The sequence below is a fragment of the Tiliqua scincoides genome, chromosome 3 (assembly GCF_035046505.1).
Source record: "Tiliqua scincoides isolate rTilSci1 chromosome 3, rTilSci1.hap2, whole genome shotgun sequence".
Classification (NCBI taxonomy): Eukaryota; Metazoa; Chordata; class Lepidosauria; order Squamata; family Scincidae; genus Tiliqua; species Tiliqua scincoides.
The window spans coordinates 70,244,670-70,262,400 of NC_089823.1; the positions used below are offsets into that span (position 1 = coordinate 70,244,670).

General features: G+C 44.0%; 1 protein-coding gene across 1 annotated transcript in view; it reads left to right on the forward strand.

The window, feature by feature from the left end:
• Window positions 1-17,731, forward strand: part of CFAP47 (cilia and flagella associated protein 47) — a 318,053-nt gene that overhangs the window by 227,368 nt on the left and 72,954 nt on the right. The window contains exons 55-56 of the mRNA XM_066621307.1: window positions 52-156; window positions 12,126-12,282. Coding sequence (XP_066477404.1) covers window positions 52-156; window positions 12,126-12,282 — 262 coding nt within the window. The remainder of the gene's footprint in view (window positions 1-51; window positions 157-12,125; window positions 12,283-17,731) is intronic.

A 17,731-nucleotide genomic window follows, 5' to 3' on the forward strand; every position in this document is an offset into this window, starting at 1 on the left:
TTTTAAAAAAAATTGACTTTTTCTTTTGCTTTGTTTTCTGATCTTGTGCAGCTTATTGTAGCACCTCATTCTACCACTGAAGTTCCAGTTCAATTTTATCCTTCTGGCTTAGGAAGAACCAATCACACTGCAACAATCACTTTTACTTGCCCACAGGTATGGATGCTCAGTGAGATCAGATTAATGAAATATTAGCATACTTAAACGTGTAATGAATTTTGGTATGGTCTGACACATAGACAGTGCAAGGCCAGAGGGCCATATATCAACTGTCAAAGATGGACAAGGTCCCCTGATCCCTGCCTGTTCCCTTGGGTGACTGATCCAGAGATCAGAAACAGCGTGTGGATGTTGAGAAAGTGTTGGGGAAGGCATTGGTATGTCTGATAAAGACAATAAACATTATGTTGCTTAAAATGAATTCTTACTGAATTAATGCTTACTGGAATTTTGATATTGAACTGGATATGCACATTTGATTCAGAAGGAATTGTGTTCCAAGCGAGAGCATTCTACTTTGGCATCGCTTCAAGCAAAATCCCTCTAATGTGCTCCAAACTAAAGCAAAGCCATCCAAAGCAGTTTTGAATGCTTGGTTGCTTTGTTCTGCTTTTCTTTGTCTGCCTGCTTTCATATATAGAAAGTAACATTCACGCAGCGGAGGGAGAAGGACAAGGGACAATTTGATTGTTAGCTTTGAATTGTCAGTGAGGCACATCCTTTCCTTCCAATCATTATGATTCTTGGGAGGGAACTAGGAAAATGGACAAACGTAGGAGTCGGGCTAACAGGTTTCTCTGCATATTCTCTCTTCAAGTGAATGTTTTCAGGAATTTGGGCATGTTTAATAAATCAATACATTTCTTTCCATTCCATTGTCATTGAACTATCTAATTTCTTCTTCTCTATCTATCTCATTCTTCTCTATCTAATTTCTTTGTTTCTTGTGTTTGTGGTTAATTTATATTTTTCTCTATTAATATTTTCCCAGGACCCAATTCCACTCTCCCAATTCCTAGTTCAACCCAGCCATACCAGAACTCTGTGTATGTGTTGGTTTTGCTTTGACTTACAGCCCAATCCTATCTGGGATGTCATAAAATGGCTTGTGCCACCAGCAGCCATTTTGAGTGTGCAGCCACAACCAGTGGCAGTGGGGGAGACCTGCTGCCAGAATGGCATAGGTAATTTTTAAGGTAGCGGAAGCAGGACAGGGTGGAGAAAGGGAGGAATAAGAATCATCCCTGGTGAAGCAGAAGGCAAATAGGGAGGTGAACCGAGGGTGGTATCAATGGCATTTATGTGCACCAATATCCTAACCCCATCTGTCTCTGTTGCACACCTTGGACTTATGCCTGCTAAACAGCAGGTATAGATCCAAGAAGGCACATAGTGGTGGTGGAAGCTTTCCCTGGGGTAAGTGAACAAAAGTTCACTTAAACTGAGGAGACCTTTCTGGCTGAGCCCCTACCATGGATGCAGTATGTGCTTCATTGGCACAGCTGCATCATCCGGGGGAGGGATGTGGGTGAGTTTGGACTGTTAGTTCTTAGAACGGCAATATATATAAAAGCATTTCATGTTATCATTTAGTATTGATTTTCTTGGGAACTACTGCATCTATCTTTCTGAAATTTTGTAAGGCACTTTCCTAAGGTCAGTTTTGTAGAAGGAAAAAAACCTAACCTCCGATGTCTAACATTGTTTTTATGGATGACTCCTTAATCTCTGAACCTATTTTTTTGAAATTAGTAGGAATCTCACGCACAGGAATCATATTACCTAGCACATGCAAATTGGTCACAAAAATGTGGCAAGACCAACAGAACATTTTTAAAATTACCAAACTTTGATAAAGAAATCCAGAACTTTTTTTGTGAAATAATTAAACATCAATTGGACCTAGAATAGAAACCCCAGAACCTATGTGGATTAAAATTTAATTGATGTTGGCCCCTTGTGAGAGCTTCAATCTCTGAAAATATCATCCAGTTCTGGAACGTAATTTTAAAAGTTGCTTTTTGAAATTACGTCATGAAATGAATTTAGCCCACTGAAATCAATGGAAAATAATTTTTTTTAAGGCTCCAATTGAAGCAAAGTAACCATCCAAATTGGATGGATCCAAAATATCCAAATCCAAATTAAAACAAAATTTTGAAATGGTCCAACAGAACAATTTATGGCACCAAAACAATGAAGCAAAACCTGAAGCAGTGTGTTCTTTTTGCACATCTCTATTGGATCCTTCCCAGGGACAGACTGCACTTGCTCCCGGTGTGGAAGGGATTGTCACTCCCGGATTGGCCTTTTCAGCCACACTAGACGCTGTGTCAGAACCACCTTTCAGAGCACGATACCATAGTCTTTCGAGACTGAAGGTTGCCAATACAATTGGATCCTTCATAAGCAAGTATGGAAATGAGAGAATTTAAAAATCAATTATTGTTCAAAATTACATCATCCAAAAGTAATAATTACTATTCAAGAAATAATGACCAAATTATTAATCATTTTGACTTGGTTAGTGTGGATAATTATGAATTGGTTAAATATTAACCATGTTCAAGAAGATATTCCAAAATGTGCAGAGTTAGAAATGCTATAATTCTTTGGAGTAACTATACTGTGTTTGTATAGATATACAGACACACACATATATAAGACCTTTGTTCTAGCAGTGCAATGATGCTTGGGAAGCACACAAGGCTTGGACCTTGTTGCCTGGTGGGAGTGCAGAGTGCACTGAGAAGCTGAGACTATGAACAGGAGCAGCGAGGCGCAGAGCAATGAATAAGAAACGGCAGACAGGTTTGAATGTGGAGATGCATCAGGGAGGCTTAAAGCAGGAACAGATCTAACTTCCTCGCCCCGCCTCTACCAAGCTTTTTATTAAGTCATTAAAACACATGAAGCAATAGATAAGCAGCTAGTTACAGCTAGCTGGGCCTGAGCTAACTACAAAGCACATTCTTGAGATAAAGACCTCCCGTTGTTTACTGCACTGGGCTTTAGACACTCAGTGTATTACCAAGGCCAAGAGCTTGCTCTTGCGCAGACGCAACAGTCGCAGGCATGCCCGCTGTCGTTGTTGCCACTTACTGAGACTAAGCCCAGCACCTGTGCATATAATTACCACACTTTGTGTTAATGTCTCATGTATTACAAAAAAGTGCTTTTAAAAAAATATTGGAAGGGGCATGACTAAATGAATATGACTCATCTCCTTAATCTACTGTTTTACTAAAAGTTGCATCTGGAAACAAAAGAGAAAAGCTAATATTATGACACACATGCCATTCAGTGCGTAATTTGTGCTTGGGTGAAATGTTTGGTTCATAAAAAATATTTGATTTCTTTATCCCATTGGGATTTCTGATTCACTAATAAGATTCTCACTTGTAAGCACTGTTATAGTCACCCTGGAGAGGGATGACGGGAGCACAGCTCTCGTACTTTGAGATAAACCAGAACGCTGCTGGAATGCTCTGACACCATATCGAGGTCTCTGAGCCTAGATGGAGATGTGAGGAGCAAGAACAAGTTGCCACAACAATAACAGACTCTCTGTATTCCTCATGAGTCAGTGTTTTATTGTATCGTACTGCAGCACAAGGCTCTGCAATGAGCTCTCTCTGTTCTGTGCCCTCTTCCTCATCTGAACCTGGCAACCCTGTGCCTATAAATTACCTCCCTGCCTCTCTTCATTTTTCTCTTTCTGGCATCCAGGTCTAGGAACTTTCCAGCCACACTCTGATATTTTAGTGTTAGGATTGGAAAGAGAAGGCGAGACTTTGTGCCATGTTCTTCCACTTGATAGTTTGCACAGGGTGGGAATATCAGGGAAGGGTTGGGGTTAAGGGAACAATATGAGGCTGGAAGATAGAACATGTCAGATAGCAGGAATTCTAAGGCATGAAAGCTAGTCAGGCAAGGACATGGGTGTGTGTGTGTGTGAGAGAGAGAGAGAGAGAGAGAAAGAACACATGAGTCAGGGAGGATTGTGTGAAAAATGACACAGAGAATGGGATAGACTAGAGGAAAGGGTGTAAGTGAGAGAAAGAGTAGGGGTGACCAGATCTGTTCTCTCAAAAGCAGTCATTCTTTTAGAAGCAACTCAACTTCAGAGTTACGACTCTGTCTATCCAAAAGAAGCAACAGTCAGTTTGCTCACTAACAAAAGTCAGTTTGTTCAGTAGATGGCTGCATCTGTTTCCTTGTCCCCCTTTCCCTCTATTTACTTCTTGCCTGATTCCACCCCCTCACCAGTTTTTTCTTCATCGTGTAATGTCATTGTATTATGGTTGCTAAATCTTGAAAGAAAAGAAACTCCAAGCATGCTTAGTAAACAGTCACCCCAAACAAACCTTAAGAATAATGGAAACCCACCTGAGGCTCCATTTGGGACACCCCCTAACCCCTTTAAAGGGTTTTGTTTTTTTAAAAAAATTGTGTTGGTAGAACGTAGCTCTGGGGGTCTGGTCTGGCTATGGGGCTGTGCCCTAGGTATCATGAAGAGCTTCTCCACTTCAGAATGTACTACTACATGCTGCTTGTAAAGCACTTCATTTCCATACTAGATAAATTGTATGATTCCTCATAATACAGCAAATGCAATGCTTTTTCTACAGGTAAAAGTTAGTTGCAACCTGATCTACAGCAAAATTAAACCAGCTTACTTGGGTTTAATATACTGTAGTTCAATTGATTTCACCTTAAAATCACTGAATAAAATCACTTAAAACCTAAGCCCAGAAACTGAGGGCATTTTGCAAGGTGTACCATTTAGAGGCTTCTCCCTTCTTTAATATTTTCCCTTCTTTGGGAGCCCCATTAGGCTAATCCAAGCAACCCATGCAGGGGCCTGCAGAGTGGATTAAGCCCATCAAGAGCCTTTTGTCTTTCTGAGCTTTCATAATCTCATGCCTGAAGACCAGCCCCCTTTTAATCAGCAAGGAGGGAGGGAGGAGGGGCAGTGAGCTAGGGGTATAAAGCTAGTGCCTGCTACCACGTGCGCCTCTCTGCAGAGGCGCCCGTGGCCTCTGGGGAACTCAGTGCCTCGGGAACAAAGTGCCAGGTAAGGCACCGCGAGTTTAGCATCTGGGTGAGTTCAGCAGCAGGGTGAGGAAACCAGGGCCCCAGACACCGCCCTTCTCTTCCCTTGAGAAGAGGGCAGCAAACCAGTGTAGGGTTTTTTAAGTACCCCTAAATAAAAACAACAAAAAAAGCTATGCAGTCAGACAGCCAGCAGCAGGGCAGGGGCTATCCAGTATTTTGCATCGAGTGTAACATGTATGACTACAGGCCTCTGGGGCATGTCATGGGTGTGTCCTCAGTGCAAGGAGCTCCAGGGTCTCAGGGAACATGTCCGCTCCCTTGAAGCCTTGGTGGCCGACCTGGAGAAGCAGAGGCAGGCAGAGAAGGACCATGGGGAGACTTCTGGGGATGATCAGGCTTCGTCCCAACCTCAGGCATGCAGCTCCTCAGCTGCCCGGGTGGGAAGTCTCAGGCTGGAGGATGTCATCCTGGAGAGGAGGGAAACAATCCCGTAGGGGGGACCCCTTCTCCAGGGGATGGGCCCGTATCTGAACACACTCAGGATACTCCTTGGCGGGAGGGGGGTCGGCGGCTTCTTGTAGTGGGGGATTTGATTATCAGAAACATAGACAGCGGGGTTTTCAACAGATGTGAGGACCACATGGTGACTTGCCTGCCTGGTGCGAAGGTTGCGGACATCACTTCTCATCTAGATAGGCTGGTAGACAGTGCTGGAGAGGAGGTATTGGTTGTGGTGCATGTCGGCACCAACAACGTGGGCAAGTGTAGCCAGGAGGTCCTGGAGGCCAAATTTAGGCTATTAGGAAGGAAGCTGAAAGCCAGGACCTCAAAGGTAGCATTCTTTGAAGTGCTACCTGTTCCACATGCAAGGCCAGCTAGGCAGGCGGAGATCAGGAATCTCAATGCCTGGATGAGAGGGTGGTGTAGGGAGGAGGGGTTTAGATTAGTTAGGCACTGGGGAACATTTTGGGACAAGCGGGGCCTGTACAAGAGGGATGGGCTTCACTTCAACCAGAATGGAACCAGACTGCTGGCGCATAAAATTAAAAAGGTGGCAGAGCAGCTTTTAAATTGATCCCTGGGGGAAGGCCGACAGGACCCGAGGGGCATCCGATTCAGGACTCCTTATCCCTATGGGACGAGGATGGGGAGATTAGAGAACAACAAGGCAAAGACAGAGTAGGAGAAGAAATTGGGAATGGTCGCATGATAGGATGTGACAGACGGTTTGGCACAATGAGAGGATGCAGAGACAAAGGAGTGAATAAGCAACCCATCCTGGGCATTGCATGTACAAATGCTTTTATGCAAATGCCCGAAGTCTCCGAGCAAAGATGGGAGAACTGGAATGTGTAGTGACTAGGAAAAACATTGACATAGTGGGCATAACGGAAACCTGGTGGAATGCGGAAAATCAGTGGGATACCACAATCCCAGGCTATAAACTCTACAGGAGGGACAGGGAGGGGCGTGTTGGAGGTGGGGTGGCCGTTTATGTAAAGGAAGGAATAGAATCCAGCAAAGTAGAGATTGAAGGTGGGTCTGACTCCACTATAGCAATTCTGTGGGTTAAATTACCAGGCCTGAGGAGCGATGTAATATTGGGGGTGTACTATCGTCCTCCAGACCAGAAATCGGAAGGGGACCTTGAAATTAGGAAACAGATCAAGGAGGTGACAAGGAGGGACAGGGTTGTAATCATGGGGAACTTCAATTATCCTCATACTGACTGGGTCAATTTGTGTTCTGGTCACGAAAAGGAGACCGGATTCCTTGACACGCTAAATGACTGTGCCTTAGAGCAGCTAGTCATGGAGCCCACCAGAGGACAGGTGACACTGCATTTAATATTGTGCGGTACTCAGAAACCTGGTTAGAGATGTCAGTGTTATGGAGCCATTGGGGAACAGTGATCATGCTGCAATCCGTTTCGACATGCACGTCGGGGTAAGAATACCAGGCAAATCTCTCACAAAAACCCTTGACTTCCGACAGGTAGACTTCCCTCAAATGAGGAGGCTGATTAGAAGGAGGTTGAAAGGGAAGGTAAAAAAAGTCCAATCTCTCCAGAGTGCATGGAGGTTGCTTAAAACAACAGTAATAGAAGCCCAGCAGAGGTGTATACCACAAATAAAGAAGGGCTCCACTAAATGCAGGAGGGTGCCCGCATGGCTATCCAGCCAAGTTAGAGAGGCTGTAAAGGGCAAGGAAGCTTCCTTCCGTAAATGGAAGTCTTGCCCTAATGAAGAGAATAAAAAGGAACATAAACTGTGGCAAAAGAAATGTAAGAAGGTGATACGGGAGGCCAAGAGAGACTATGAGGAACACATGGCCAGCAACATTAAGGGGAATAATAAAAGCTTCTTCAAATATGTTAGAAGCAGGAAACCCGCCAGAGAAGCGGTTGGCCATCTGGATGGTGAGGGAGGGAAAGGGGAAATAAAAGGAGACTTAGAGATGGCAGAGAAATTGAATGAGTTCTTTGCATCTGTCTTCACGGCAGAAGACCTCGGGCAGATACCGCTTCCCGAATGGCAAGGAATTAAGTCAGATAGAGGTTAAAAGAGAAGATGTTTCAGAACTCATTGATAAAGATCATTAAGTCACCGGGCCCTGATGGCATGCACCCAAGAGTTATTAAGGAATTGAAGAATGAAGTTGCTGATCTCTTGACTAAAATATGCAACTTGTCCCTCAAAATGGCCAAGGTGCCAGAAGATTGGAGGATAGCAAATGTCACACCGATCTTTAAAAAGGGAAAGAGGGGGGACCTGGGAAACTGTAGGCTGGTCAGCCTAACATCTATACTGGGTAAGATGGTGGAATGCCTCATCAAAAATAGAATCTCAAAAAACATAGACAAACAGGCCTTGCTGAAGGAGAATCAGCATGGCTTCTGCAAGGGTAAGTCTTGCCTCACGAACCTTATAGAATTCTTTGAAAAGGTCAACAGGCATGTGGATGCGGGAGAACCTGTGGACATTATATATTTGGACTTTCAGAAGGCGTTGGACATGGTCCCTCACCAAAGGCTGCTAAAAAAAAACTCCACAGTCAGGGAATTAGAGGACAGGTCCTCTCCTGGATTGAGAACTGGTTGAAGGCTAGGAAGCAGAGAGTGGGTATCCATGGGCAATTTTCACAATGGAGAGAGGTGAAAAGCAGTGTGCCCCAAGGATCTGTCCTGGGACCGGTGTTTTTCAACCTCTTCATAAATGACCTGGAGACAGGGGTGAGTAGTGAGGTGGCTAAGTTTGCAGACGACACCAAACTTTTCTGAGCGGTGAAGACCAGAAGTGATTGTGAGGAGCTCCAGAAGGATCTCTCCAAACTAGCAGAATGGGCAGCAAAAGGGCAGACACACTTCAATGTCAGTAAGTGTAAAGTCATGCACACTGGGGCAAAAAATCAAAACTTCACATACAGGTTGATGGGTTCTGAGCTGTCTATGACAGATCAGGAGAGAGATCTTGGGGTGGTGGTGGACAGGTCGATGAAAGTGTCGACCCAATGTGCGGCGGCAGTGAAGAAGGCCAATTCTATGCTTGGGATCATTAGAAAAGGTATATTGGCAACCTTCAGTCTCGAAAGACTATGGTATCGTGCTCTGAAAGGTGGTTCTGGCACAGCGTCTAGTGTGGCTGAAAAGGCGAATCCGGGAGTGACAATCCCTTCCACACCGGGAGCAAGTGCAGTCTGTCCATGGTCTGTCTCCCTGGCTATGGGCCTTCCTTCTTTGCCTCTTAGCCTCAGACTGTTGGCAAAGTGTCTCTTCAAACTGGGAAAGGCCATGCTGCACAGCCTGCCTCCAAGCGGGCTGCTCAGAGGCCAGGGTTTCCCACTTGTTGAGGTCCATCCCTAAGGCCTTCAGATCCCTCTTGCAGATCTCCTTGTATCGCAGCTGTGGTCTACCTGTAGGGCGCTTTCCTTGCACGAGTTCTCCATAGAGGAGATCCTCTGGGATCCGGCCATCATCCATTCTCACGACATGACCGAGCCAACGCAGGCGTCTCTGTTTCAGCAGTGAATACATGCTAGGGATTCCAGCACGTTCCAGGACTGTGTTATTTGGAACTTTGTCCTGCCAGGTGATGCCGAGGATGCGTCGGAGGCAGCGCATGTGGAAAGCGCTCAGTTTCCTCTCCTGTTGTGAGCGAAGAGTCCATGACTCACTGCAGTACAGAAGTGTACTCAGGACGCAAGCTCTGTAGATCTGGATCTTGGTATGTTCCGTCAGCTTCTTGTTGGACCAGACTCTCTTTGTGAGTCTGGAAAACGTGGTAGCTGCTTTACCGATGCGCTTGTTTAGCTCGGTATCGAGAGAAAGAGTGTTGGAGATCGTTGAGCCAAGGTACACAAAGTCATGGACAACCTTCAGTTCATGCGCAGAGATTGTAATGCAGGGAGGTGAGTCCACATCCTGAACCATGACCTGTGTTTTCTTCAGGCTGATTGTCAGTCCAAAATCTTGGCAGGCCTTGCTAAAACGATCCATGAGCTGCTGGAGATCTTTGGCAGAGTGGGTAGTGACAGCTGCATCGTCGGCAAAGAGGAAGTCACGCAGACATTTCAGCTGGACTTTGGATTTTGCTCTCAGAATTAGAATTAGAAAATTAGAATTAGAAAAGGTATTGAGAACAAAACTGCTAATATTATAATGCCGTTGTACAAATCAATGGTAAGGCCATACCTGGAGTATTGCATCCAATTCTGGTCGCCACAACTGAAAAAAGACATAGTGGAAATGGAAAAGGTGCAAAAGAGTGCGACTAAGATGATTACTGGACTGGGACACCTTCCTTATGAGGCAAGGCTATGGCGTTTGGGCCTCTTCAGCCTAGAAAAGAGACGCCTGGGAGAGACATGATTGAGACATACAAAATTATGCAGGGGATGGACAGAGTGGATAGAGAGATGCTCTTTACACTCTCACATAACACCAGAACCAGGGGACATCCACTAAAATTAAGTGTTGGGAGAGTTAGAACAGACAAAAGAAAATATTTCTTTACTCAGCGTGTGATTGGTCTGTGGAACTACTTGCCACAGGATGTGGTGATGGTGTCTGGCCTGGACGCCTTTAAAAGGGGATTGGATAAGTTTCTGGAGGAAAAATCCATTACGGGTTACAAGCCATGATGTACATGTGCAACCTCCTGATTTTAGGAATGGGTTAAGTCAGAATGCCAGATGTAGGGGAGGGCACCAGGATGAGGTCTCTTGTTATCTGGTGTGCTCCCTGGGGCATTTGGTGGGCCGCTGTGAGATACAGGAAGCTGGACTAGATGGGCCTATGACGTGATCCAGTGGGGCTGTTCTTATGCTCTTAAAAACCCATCAAGGAAAACAAAGTGCCAGCATTTCTAGTATACATGGTCTGTACCCAAGGACAGTTGGAGGATAAAGTGCTGTTATTCCGTCTGAACCCATGATAGGTTACAGAACTTGGGTCAATAAATTAAAAGTTTAATTCTTCATCAAATACCAAAGCTATAAAATAAGTAAATAATTCACTGAAGCCTTTTGGATCCAAATTGAGGCCTGACGTCCAAGTTTTTATTTGCAGCCAAATTTTTAATCAATATCTAATCCTTTTCCTGGCTGTGTCCAGCCCCCCTCAACCTTTTCAGTGTTTTGCTCTAACCTTTGTGACTTTATGTTGCTCTTTTCATCTCTGAGTCATTTGAACTTTTGACTTCCCAGTGTTTTTAGTGATGCAAGGCCATTGCACTGTTGGTAATCATGGCACTAAAATACATCAGTATTATTATGTTGTTTGTAGCAATTCAAGGCCCAGATTTTTTTTGACAGTAAGCCTATGTCTCCCAAAACTTTTAACCTTAAACAATGGCATTGATTTTCTTCCCTTGATTTCACTGATTAAATGCTTCTGAACTGACACTTTAAACCATCTCATAGCTGAGTAGCTGACTAATTCAAAATCAACTAATGACAGCACTTACAGGACAAGCCTTAACTGTTTCCGATTGTGCCTCATTGCTGAATTGAGAGAGCCTGCTATGGGTTATTATCTGCTTCATTTGTTTCTGGTTTGGAGCTGTGCAAAGAGCTCTCTACAATGTGAATTTGAGCTCAGGCTGTAATCACTTTGCTCTTGTTTTTGATCACTGAAATTAACTTTGTTGGGACAGCAGGACTGAAATGCCAACTTGAATACAACAGTTACCCAAGATGTTAATAAACTTATATCACCCAGTACTCCTAGTAAAGCAGCAACATCCAAATGTAATGGAGTGAGACTAATGGTACTGAGCAGTGTTACAGGTGACCAGGATCTAATATTAGATTCTGTTGAGTATTCTTTGCTTAGATTCTTTTTTACTTTTCCTATTTAACGTGCTGCAGCTAATAATGTAGTATCTAAAATGCTCCTCAAGAAATGTAATCGGGGTTAGCCTATGGTCTGATTAGAGCAGTAGTTTTTTAAAATATGTTTATCTGCCACTTTTCTGCCTCCCAAGAGACCCTCAAAGGGGTCACAACTGGTTAAAATATAAAGCACATCAATATAAAACAATAAAAAACGAAAAACAATAAAATGACAATTACATAATATAATGTGTGATGTTGGTACCCTATACAGTGGTCTAGTTGATGTTATTTTTCCTTCCTTTTTTTGAGGTAAAAGGTTTGCATAATATGTAGTGCAAATGTGCTATGTGTTACTTTATATCAGTGGTTGAAAGAGTCCACGCACCCACCACAGGAAAAGGGACAGCCAGCTAGCTAGGTGAAGTGGATTGACCCTTGGCCCTTAAAAAGTTATCATAATTTTCCAATGTAGTCATCATGTGGGACAATGTAAACAATGGTTGTAATCCATCGTTCATAGGACCTTTGATGGGACTAAGCATGCAGAGCATTCCACAGTGTCAAGGAGAATAGAACCCTCCTTTCTAGCATTGAGCAGTTAATCTGTGTTGGGGACACCATGATAAGCGAACCAGAGGCACTTAATTAGGGCTATCATTCCATAGTTTAAAGATAAGAAAGAAGAACCAAAGTGTCTTCTAATTAAAATATGAATACTTTTATTCTTCCCACAGCTTGAAGAATGGGTATTTTTCTTTTCTGGCGTTGGTCTGATTCCTCAGCCACAGGAGCCAGTGAGTGTGAGTTCTCGCCTTGGCTATCATTCTTCCATCATCATAAGCTTCAAGAATCCTACTTTTGAAGAAGTTCTGGTAGATGTGATTTTAACAGGTACTGTAAATTTTCCTTTTGCTATTGTATAACTGAGTATATAGTCCTGGACAGTTCACATGACCCAAACAGTAGAGGCTTGGAAATATATACGCCGGCTTGGAAAAATCTGCCAGCCTTACAGGTGAAGGAACATAATTTCTTCTTAGAGAGGGGAGGATCTACCTGTTTTTACAGATGGCAAACAAAATTCTCCCCAAGTGAGTGCTATGTTTCAATTTTGTAGTGGATTTTCTGCTGAGCTTGACAGATATTAGCTGGAAAGATGATTCAGGGCCCACTCCTATCCAACTTTCTAGTGCCAATGCAGTTGTAGTGAAACCCTAAGTAAGGAAACAAATATTCCCTTTACTTGAGGAGACCGCCCTGATTGCCCCCCCCCATCAACGGATGCATCAATGCCCCGCTGGAATGGCTGTATCAGTTCTTGAAAGTTGGATAGGTTTGGGCCTTCAGTCTGTTTGCTGTCACCCACATCTGGCCAAAATAGGGAACTACAAGAAGTCAAGGTACGCCAGCAAGGAAACCTCTTTATATTGATCAGATCAGCTGGTACACCTTGATGGTCATAAAGGCTTCCAGGCCATATTCACTTGCTTGTTTGAGTAATAAGGATTGCTCTACTCTTCAGTGCTAGCTATAGACCATCTTTGCTTTATCTTATCTCACCATACTTCAGCAGAAAACAGGTGGGCACTTACTGAGAGATTCATTGAAACTGTTTTAACTGTTCTATGCAACCATCATACTTACTTTCATCTGATTGTAGCATAGTTAAATATTCATCACTTTGTACATACACCTAATGAATCATGCTAAACCAATGGTGCCTGGCAAAGTGTGTGAAAAAGAAAGCAGCAATTTGAGCTTGGTCTTTCATTTGCTAAGAGATTTTTCTCAGGGGAGCTTATGTTGATATGAATCTGGAGCTCCTCATACTCTTACTTTCCATCTTTACAATATCTACTCAGCCTGTAGGTTTCTCAGTAAATAATTAGTGCATTTTAGCTGTGTTTTAGGGAACTCTTGACTTCCCTAGAAGCTTATCTGGGTTTTCTTCAGGAGAACATCTGTCCTGTAAATCATCTCTCTCCAATAGATACTGAACTTGTAAGGCAGCCCAGAACATCCTGCTTCTTGTGGGAGGAGGCATGTGAAACAAGATGACTTGGGCACACTAGTCATTCTCAGGCAGACTCTGTATAACTGGTGCTATTAATAAATTTAATTCAGTTGTATTGCTTGAACTGTGCCAAGGATTTATTGAGAAGGTAAGAAATAGGGCTGCTGGCCTCTCTTTTTAAAATTCTGTGTTCCTTCCCCACTGAGAATGAATTATTTTAAAGGATATGAACATGTTCATGTTGTCTTTCATTTATGAAGAGAGTGCTCCCTCATCAATTTGACACTTTGCTGGCATGCCATTTTTATTGTTGGCATCCTTCAGTCTCAGAAGACCATGGTGTCACGCTCTGAATGGTGGCTCTGGAACAGAGTGTCCTCTCCAGTGCGCGAAGCCTGGGTAAAGTAGGTATGGAGGATAGGCTGCTACCCATGCAGCAAATCCCCCCTCTCCACATCGCTGAAATGGTCCAATGGAAAGGCAGAGGCCAATATGGTTGGTTCCAGCGGCGTCGCAGGAATTGACAGAATATGACTGTGTTCAGCCATGAACTGCCTCAGAGACTCCGGCTCCGGATTTTGCCTTGAGGTTGACTCCTGAAGCCTTTTCCATAACTGGATGTAGCCACAAGGCAGTGGAGGTTTGGGATCAGAGTTTTCCTTCTCTCAGATGAGCTGCCTTCCCAGGCTAATGAGTCCCATCTACCTGGTTGCTGTTTAGTCGCCTCTTACGACAAGTACAACCAAACTGAGGGCCTATTCTTATCCCCAGCCCCCAATAGGCGTGCCATAGAATCTCATATTCCTCTCAACCTACCTGTAAGGGGTACTAGCAATCTCATGAGATTTGTGCTGGTTGAAAGGCAGCCAAGGTTGTGACTGCAGGTAGACAGTTGACTAAGTGGTGCTCTAACTCTGTGCTTAGCTCCTTTGTGCATGTTGACTACTAGGAAACCACTACACACATATGCCATCATGCTCAAGTTCCCTGTAAAATGATTCTGCAGAATTCTGGTTCTCTCTTACTAGGAGGTGCATTATCACATGATAATGTTGCATACATGTCTATTGTATTCATAGCACACAGTATTCTCAGTTCACACATGAGCACGATAGAGTGATGCAACACTGTTTTCATCTTATGAGCCAATGTTTCCTTGATAATGTGGATCCTTCCCATACCACTCCAATAACATAGAAATCCAAGAATCAAGTGAAAGGAGTCAATAGTATGACCTTTTCTTCACCAGTTGCCACCTTCCCACCCTGCCGCACATAGCAGCCACTTCACCTGGCCTCATGGGTTGGCTGGTACTGCTCTCACGAGGAGGCAAGCAGCTTGGGATTGGCAATTTTGAACTGAAAAATGATAACAGGAGAAGGAGTTAACTAGCCTCTTCCGACCTGCCTTTCCTCTGCTCTGTTTACTTTGGGTTAAAACAGATGCTGTATGCAGGCTGAAAATTGCCAGTCCTAGGCAGTTGTCTAAGTGAGATAGAAGCAATATGAATACCATATGGGAGTGGGGGAGATAACAGCTGAACGGGGGACGGGGGGACATGATTCTGAACATTCAAATGGCAGAAAGTGTAGGATGCAAATGCAGAAAAAAGAGATCAAAAATCAGTGTTCCCTAGCAAATGCAAACTTAGCTTGCCAGCCTTAGCATTGTTTATAGGGAATCTCTTCATCTAGAAGTCACAAGTATTTTGTGCGTGCTGGTGATCACCTCATGATGTAGTTATCAACTAACAAACATGCATGTGCAAACTCACTTCAGCTGTGTGATATGCTTTTTAAAAAAGATGATTTGAACATATTAGCTGAACTTGTATACTTAGATTGCATAGCATATTGATTTTCTTATTCCATTGCTTGGATAGCCTATAGTAAGAACATGGGCTAATCGATTTGTATAGTCATGTGCTTTTCAGAAAGGAGTCATTCATGTCCTAGCTTGCTTTCCTGATGCTGTATTAGAAGGCAGTCCACTAGACATGTCTCTTTTTGAAATAATTGGGTACTGTGCAGCAGAGCTTTTGTGCTCTTGCATAGCGTTGATTCATCTCTACTGAGGCTGTGCAGGGCATGTTTTAGCAGAAAGTGTTTTCAGCATTTATAGATCTAATTTTTACTGTGCTTCTTGGTTAAAGAGTTTTTTCTATATACCAACCTCAAGTAAATACATTTCTGAAAGACAAGTACAAGGTGCTTAGGAAGGTGCATGCATGCACACACGCACACTTTTTGTCTAGTGACAACATCTGCTGTAAAATGGTTTCAATATATATAATGATGGGCATAATCCAGTCCCGGCTGGGCCAACGCTAGCTTCTGAGGTAGGCAGGGGGGTGGGGAGGAAATGAGAGGGAGGCGTTCCTGGGCGGGGGAGGGCGGGTGGTGGGCAGCCCTGGGGGCGGGTGGTGAGTGGGAGGCAGAGCCAGTTATGCTGGATCCCAACCTCCGTTTCTGGGGAAAACAGAGCAACTTCAAGCTCCACTCTCCTTGGACTTGTGCCACCTCAAGAGGTGGCGCAAGTCTGAGGAGACCCTTAGGGGTAAGTGCACCTTTCCCAGGGGTAAGGGGAAAAGTTTCTCCTTGCCTCTGGCTGGGCCACTTTTGGCTCCTATCCTGCGCTGAATACAGCACAAGCCTCCTGGCTTGCCTATTCCAGCGCAGGATAGGATTGCGCCCAATATGCTGGTAAAGTATTTTACATTATATTTTAGATGTTTCTTTGAAAAACAGAACTTAAATTTTTGGCCCAATCCTATTAAAGGCCTGTACTGGCAGAATGCCCATTCTGCCAGCACAGTCTGTTGTAAAAGCACCGTAGAGTGCTTTGCGACAGTCAAAGAACCAGTGCTTTGGCAGGAAGGCTGGAGTCTTTTCACACATGCTGGCAGAGTGATAGAGGCCTGCTAGAATAGGTAAGCCCCATACAGGAGGTGGAATGGAGCAGGGGGAGGGTGGAGAGGGGATTGAATGGGGCAGAAGGAGAGTAGGGATGGTTGGATCAGGCCCAAGAAAGGGGCAGGTTTGGCACGTGCAGAACCTAAACCTTCCTGGGCCTGATCTGCCTGCACAGAACAACTTGGACTTGTGCCAGCAATACTGCCTTGGCCACCAAGAATCTTTCTTTTTTCTGTAGGTGGTTTTGCCATCACTGCCCCTTCACATGTACATGTGTGTCCTGCACGTGTCATGTGCACATACACAAATAACTGAAATTGGGGAAATTAGCAGGCAAAAGGTCAAATCTAAGAGTGTGACAAGGTTTGGGATCCTTGACATGGATGAGTGGTGGAAAACAATCTCAAAGTGCCTCAAAATGAGACTAACAGTAACCACAAGACATAACTTTTCAAAGAAATATAACAAGTACTGAGGAGAGAGAGTTACTTGCAAATAGCTGTGTTTGGAAAGTTAGTTGGAAAGATGACTTAATTTTTTGGGGTAAGATAGAGACAGAGAGAGAGAGAGAGAGAGAGAGAGAGAGAGGTCACCTATCCTAGTCTGCTGGTTATGGCTTGAGTGCAAAGTTGTTCCTAAGTAGCAAGGCGGGGCTGTAAGGTTTCCAGGTTCCAGAGGAGGAAAAGACCAAGAACAGATGAGGCTTACTTCAGAGAAAAGAAACCTCCAAGCACAGCATGGACACCACATCTAGTTTCTGAAGTGACCCCCCCCCAAAAAAAAACAAAAAACAAACAAACCCCAAATCTACTTCCAGAGCAGGGAAGTTATAGGACTTTTCACAAAGGAAACAAAAGGAATATTTGGCAGGACAAAAGAGTTTGGAGAGCTTCTTTAGCTATGCATTTTGAGGTTCCTGGTCTTGGTTGTATTTTTCCAGGGGGATGCAAAAGAGCTTGATGGCCCATCCAGGGGAGTTCCTGCTGAACAATAGTGTGGCAGGGTGTGTTATCTCAGGTTCAGGTGGAAGAGCTTCTTGAGCCAGCATCTGAAAAGAACTACCCAGTTGGGCAATTGCAATTTAATTTAGCATTCAGGCAGGAGTGGTTCTTGCTAGCTATCCTTTTGTCAGACCTCAAGCACCCAGATTTAGTGGGTGGGCCTTTCCTTGGAAGCCAGCAAAATCTCACCCATTTTCACATTTCAGGGAGGCTTGCCCAACTCTGAAACCAAGATGGAGTCAGTTTAAACTGCACACCTGTTTGGGGAAAGAGGGTGTCTGTAACAGTGGAGAGCAGAAGGATAAGTGTCATCACCTGTCCACCAACCATTACATTAATTGCTGTAATAATTTTATAGGATGTTCATACAACTTCTTGGGATGTTCATATGTCACACAATCTGACTGTTGTGT